We start from the raw sequence: 6,040 nt of genomic DNA, 5'->3' as shown, positions 1-6,040 counted from the left end.
ACTTCCAGTATCCTTATGTAACCGTATCCAATCAGCGGTCACCCGGTTCTGGTGGGACGATAAGGCGGGGAAGAAGAAGATGGTTTGGATCGCTTGGAACAAAATGACACTTCCAAAGAGCAATGGCGGTTTGGGCATCAGGGATATACAGGCATTTAACGATGCTTACCTGGCCAAGATAAGCGGGCGACTGAAGGAAAACCCAGACTGCCTCCTAGGGAGAATACTCTTAAGCATGTACTGTCCCGATGGGAACCTCCTCACATGTTCCGCGCCGAGTGCAGCCTCTCATGGTTGGCAAAGCATTCTGGTGGGGAGGGACTTATTGGCTAAAAATCTGGGATGGATAGTAGGGAATGGGGATTCAATCAAGGTCTGGGATGATGCATGGCTAACGTTTGATGCTCCGTGCCGACCAATGGGCCCAGCAACTAGAGAATCAGCTGAGTTAACGGTCAAAGATCTCATCCTAGAGGAGACCGGCGAGTGGAACAGAGGTCTGATCCAGATTATCCTACCGTTTGAAGAAGAAAAAATTCTCAATCTACAACCTAGTACTAAAGGAGCACCTGATGCGTTAAAATGGTTAGGAACAAGAACAGGGGAGTATTCGGTCAAGTCAGGATATTTTACTGCCATGGCAGAAGTAACAGATGAGATCCTAGAAGGAGAGCCTACCCCGGAGTTTGATTGGAAGAAGACGGTTTGGAATTTGGCAGTGGCCCCGAAGGTGAAGATGTTTATGTGGAAGTGTCTGAGGGGAATCCTCCCGGTAGGAGAGAGACTGCTGGCCCGACATATAAACATCAACCCCGCCTGTAAGCGGTGCGGGAACTCAGAATCTATCAATCATCTTATTTTCCATTGTCCGTTTGCTCGGGAAGTGTGGGATCTCGCTCCTCTTGACGGACGGTTTGGAAATAGCGGATTGACAGATTTGAGAGCTGACTGGACTGAGTTCCAGGGGCAGAAGTGCCTCCCCCCAACAGGTTTATCTTCCTCCCCGATTGTTCCTTGGATTATATGGGGCTTGTGGAAAGCACGGAACAGGTATGTCTTTGAGAACTTCGCTGGGACTCCGGCAGACATACTATCGCAGGCAATAGTTGCAGCAAAAGAGTGGGCCTCAACGCAGGAGAAGAAAGCTAAATGTAGCCAAAAGAGCCCGGAGTAGACGTCTCGTGCGCTTGGTACGATAGCTCGGTCAGACGCTGCGTGGTCAGAGACCACAAAGAATGCAGGGCTAGGGTGGACGGTAACATCGCGAGAACAGAGGACCATGCTAAAGAAAGGGATTGGTTTTACTCCCTCAGCCCTAGTTGCAGAAGGCTTAGCGCTGAAGGAAGCGGTAGCTACTTGCAGCTCCCATGGAGTGAAGGAAGCAGTGTTTGAATCGGATTCGAGCCAGCTGATTTCGGCTGTCAATGGTGATAACCCCCCCTTGGAATTGTATGGAATTGTGGAAGATATCCGCATTATTGCTAGTGCTTTTGATGATGTTGTATTTGGTTGGATCTTGAGAGAGAGGAATGAGGAGGCTGATTTACTGGCCATAAATGCCTTAAGATTGTATGAACAAGAGGTGGCTGTGGCTTTAATGCCCTTACCAAACTAGAGTTATGAATGAATGTTAGTTGGTGACAAAAAAAAAAAAGAGCAGCCCTATTCTTTAGTATCTTAAATGAAGTCTCTTATCTCTAAAATAATAATATTGTAACATTGTTTAGTTAGATACTTAAATTTTAATTATTTTTAGAAAATTGAGTTGTTGACTAGAAGACACATGACACTATAGGTTCTTAGGAGTTTTTCATAGTTGCTGAAATTAGATATTTTTGTAATTCTTTCTCTTATTTTTTTTTTCTATATTCTTTTAAAATAACAAAATGACCGGTTGATAAAGGTTGTGTCCAACATTTTTTTCTGAAATATAAAATATAAATCTAATTATATAACAATAATAACTAATTATACACGGTTAATACGTATTTTGAAACAACTCCTTCCAGAATATTCGGGACCAACTTCTCTATATAATGCTTTATTGCTTTTGACGCAACAACAAAGCATCTAATATATTACTTGATACTATGATTACATCATAATTTATGCGTAAGTTCATTTTATACCCAATCTGTTTATTCTATATAATAATACATATACAACTAAATCATAAATTGATATATGTATATATAATACTAAAACAAGAATATATATAAACCGATGGAAATATATTTCTTTAAGTTTGTTTACTATAAAATGAAACTTTAAAACTTAACTAATATTTTTTCAAAAAGAAAAATATAGTTAACTAATATTAATATTAATTAGTGGTGAAACGGGTTATTAGTGACATTTAATTTTTATAAGTGGACTTTTAATAGAAATAAATATTCATATAAACTCATTTAGTTTAGTGGGTTTCAAATAGGTTATTCGATTAAAAAATATTTATTAAATGTGATTTAACTTAAAGTTAGTGAAGACAATATTAACGCATTTACATATATATATATATATATATATATATATATATTTAAATATAACAGAAAATATTAAAAATTATTTTTTTTTCAAAAAAAATCAAAATTTTTATTCGGTTTTCGGTACGGATTGGGTTTGATATTGGTATTCGAATATAACACTATAAGAACCGTTTGAGTATATATACCAAGTCTAAAATAGTATGAGACTTTCGATTTTTGGGTCAATTCTGTGTCGGTTTTTTGGGTATAAATATTATTGACTAATTATTTTAGGTAACTATTAAGAAAATATAATATGTTGCAAACTTTAGGAATAAAATTTATAAATAATTTCTGAAATGCATATGACACAAGTGTATAGTTATGCAATTTGACATATTTAATATAATTTTTGGTAAATATATTGAATACAATATGATTACAAAAAAAAACACAAAATATAAAAATTAAATTTCCACAAAAAATTAAAGCAAAAAATATACCCGGAATCTAGTTTTCTTTTAAAGTGAGATGTATTAAACCGAACCGGATTTGGTTTCGGTGGTTTCGGCTGGAAAAAGATAAATTTGAGAAACCCGGTTGGATCGGGGACAAACCGGAATGATCCAACACTAGGCTGGGCATTTTTACTCAACCCGAAGTATCTACCTAAATCCGAACCGAAAAAACCGAAACCGAATCCGAATTGTTATACAAAATATCCGAACGAGACTTATGAGCTTAGTATAACCCGAGCCGAACCGAAATCTGAACTAGGATCCGAAGATATCCGAAATTAGTTAAATATGTTAATGTTTTTATATATTTTAAGAAGATTTAGATATTTTAGAATATTCAAAATATTTTTTTAGTTTGTTTTAATTATTATTTTGAATACTTTTTAGTTAATTTAGATAGCTTAACTAATTTTAATTAGATTTGTAAAAAAATTATATATTTTTTTAAAAAAATTTGTCAATTTTTGAGGTTTAAAAAATATATTTTTGGACGATTTTAAACTTTGGTTACATCCGATCCGAACCGAACCCGGAAGTAACCGAATCGAATCCGATCCGATAATTAGTAAAACCCGAATGGTACTTCTGAACATAACATCGAAAATCCTAAAATCCGAATCAACCGGACCAAACCGAACGGTCCACGGAAAGCCTGGGCCTATCCAACACAAACCCTTCACGAGAGAAAGTGAAGTAAAAGATCGGAACAGACAAGGGTTAATGGCTTTGCCTTTGGTCTCCTCTGTTTCTTACATCCAATCTTCTTCAACCCAACTCCATTGTTTCCCACTACGAAAAGGTTAAGTCTTTTTTCTCTTTAATCGTTTCTCAGGATCGAAAAATTACAAATTTCATAACGGCATTAAAAAAGTGTATGGATTGGGTTTATTGCAGAACAGCTTCAGATGCTAAGTCCTTGCCTTAAATTTAAGTTTAATTTCATCTGGGTTATGTTGATAATGCAGAAAGATTGGGACTTTATAGATTACCATCGTGGAGCTCTCATCACAGTTCGATTAGACTTATTAGCAAAAGAACGTTTCCTCAGAGATTGGCTGTGAGAATGTCTGCATCAACTTTGCCTATGAATCTTCACCGAACAAAGAAGGTTTGGATATGGACTGAGTGCAAAGAAGTGATGACTACTGCAGTGGAACGAGGGTGGAACACTTTTGTCTTCTCATCAGATAATCTTCAACTTTCTGATGACTGGTCATGTACATTGCAGAATCACAAACAAACTTAAAAGAACTTCCTTTTTGAGGTTTTACTCGGTTTTGATTCGATGTATTGTTTTTTTTTTTTTTTTTGCAGCGGTTGCTCTGGTGGATACATTGTTTATTGATGAGAGGCAAGTTACTGACGGAACGGGGAAAGTTGTGGCTGCTGTCTTTGAGGTTTCAACACCTGAGGAGCTACAGATGCTTAAGATTGAGAATGAGCAGACGGAGAATATTGTTCTTGGTCTTTTAGACTGGAAGGTAACTTGAACACACACACACACTGACAATGTTCTACCTTTTGATAACTCAGAGTGTTTAGTTTTGTAGTCAATCCCAGCAGAGAATCTAGTGGCGGCTCTCCAAGGAAGTGAGAAGACGGTGTTTGCCATTTCAAGTACTCCCTCTGAAGCAAAACTATACCTTGAGGTAGCTTCTAGTTTCTGTTGTTGAGTTGTTGACATTACGTTTTCTGTTGAGTTCATCAATTTGTGCTTGGCTTTAAGGCTTTAGAGCACGGTCTCGGCGGAATCATACTTAAAACAGAAGATGTCAAAGCTGTTCTTGACCTAAAGGTTATCAATCATCATCTCATTAAAGCATAGCCACCACCTTCTTTATTTTGTTAAATTGTTTCTGTTTCTATTTAGGATTACTTTGACAAAAGGAGCGAAGAAAGTGATACGTTAAGCTTGACTGAAGCAACTATAACTCGGATTGAAATGGTCGGTATGGGAGACAGAGTCTGTGTTGATCTTTGCAGCCTCATGAGACCCGGTGAAGGTCTTCTTGTATGTTTGCCTGTATATACACTCTTTTTCTCCAACATTAACGTTTACTAAACCTTAAAACCATTTTTATCTTATGAATCCGTCTTCTTCTTTCTTTTGTGACAAGGTTGGATCCTTTGCTAGAGGACTCTTCTTGGTTCACTCAGAGTGCTTGGAGTCTAATTACATTGCAAGCAGACCATTTAGAGTCAACGCTGTGAGTTTTTTTTGTCTCTTTTCATCTTATAAGTTGAAGATACTATTCACTCAAAATCTTGAATTTTACAGGGACCAGTTCATGCTTATGTCGCTGTTCCAGGAGGGAAGACTTGTTACCTCTCCGAGTTAAGGACGGGGAGAGAGGTGATCGTTGTTGATCTGAAAGGAAAACAGCGGACAGCAGTTGTCGGGAGAGTTAAAATAGAGAAGCGCCCTCTTATCCTCGTGGAGGCTAAGGTTTGTATATTACATTCTTATATAGTTCTCTGTGCTTTAGACTTGAAGCTGTTTCATCTCTTGCAGCTTAGTGGAGAGGAGGATGAAACGAGTTATAGCATCATCCTACAAAATGCGGAAACAGTAGCACTAGTCACTCCTCATCAAGGTTTCTTGTCTTTGAGATTCTTTATTGCAGTTTGCTACTTGTTTTACATCAAATGGCTTTCTGATGAATGTGTTTTACTACTTTCTTGCAGTAAAATCATCTGGGAATACTGCTGTTCCTGTGACCTCGCTGAAACTTGGGGATCAAGTTTTGATTAGGTTACAGGGCGGCGCACGCCATACTGGCATAGAGATTCAAGAATTCATAGTCGAGAATTGATTCAGACTTTCGGCTAACACTCAGACATCAAATAAAATGTATTCATAGTGTTATGAAGCGCCGCAAATTACATTCCAAGAAAAAAAACAACAGGGAGAATTTGATTGAGACAAAACACATGTTTTTGAGTTTTTATTTAGGGATGTGAATAATTAACTTACAATTCTATGTGCGCATAAATAATCCTCAAAATTTTAATTTCCCTTTTCCATAAATTGTTTATTTCTAAATCTAAAATGAATAT

General features: G+C 37.1%; 1 protein-coding gene across 2 annotated transcripts; it reads left to right on the top strand.

Annotated features, from left to right (window-relative positions):
* Nucleotides 1-3,626: 3,626 nt before the first annotated feature.
* On the top strand, nt 3,627-6,011 carry LOC106391410 (3-dehydroquinate synthase homolog). 2 transcript variants are annotated; one of them, XM_013832044.3, is made up of 10 exons: nt 3,627-3,782; nt 3,949-4,200; nt 4,298-4,464; nt 4,534-4,632; nt 4,710-4,778; nt 4,854-4,994; nt 5,101-5,190; nt 5,262-5,429; nt 5,496-5,577; nt 5,669-6,011. In XM_013832044.3, exons 1-10 carry the CDS (start codon nt 3,704-3,706, stop codon nt 5,794-5,796), a joined length of 1,275 nt encoding a protein of 424 aa, XP_013687498.1. In that variant the 5' UTR covers nt 3,627-3,703; the 3' UTR covers nt 5,797-6,011. The 2 variants fall into 2 exon arrangements, with proteins under 2 accessions (XP_013687498.1, XP_013687497.1); XM_013832043.3 differs by having other exon boundaries at nt 4,854-5,006.
* Nucleotides 6,012-6,040: the final 29 nt, after the last annotated feature.

This window comes from Brassica napus, chromosome C7 (assembly GCF_020379485.1).
Source record: "Brassica napus cultivar Da-Ae chromosome C7, Da-Ae, whole genome shotgun sequence".
Taxonomy (NCBI): Eukaryota; Viridiplantae; Streptophyta; class Magnoliopsida; order Brassicales; family Brassicaceae; genus Brassica; species Brassica napus.
This window is presented reverse-complemented; position numbering and strand designations above follow the sequence as displayed.

Excerpts from the sequence above, each read along its gene's own strand:
- LOC106391410 (XM_013832043.3), top strand. The coding sequence starts at position 3,704 with ATGGCTTTGCCTTTGGTCTCCTCTGTTTCTTACATCCAATCTTCTTCA. Across the intron at positions 5,007-5,100 it reads GTCTTCTTGTATGTTTGCCT|GTTGGATCCTTTGCTAGAGG; the intron begins GTATATACACTC and ends TTTTGTGACAAG. Across the intron at positions 5,430-5,495 it reads TTATCCTCGTGGAGGCTAAG|CTTAGTGGAGAGGAGGATGA; the intron begins GTTTGTATATTA and ends CATCTCTTGCAG.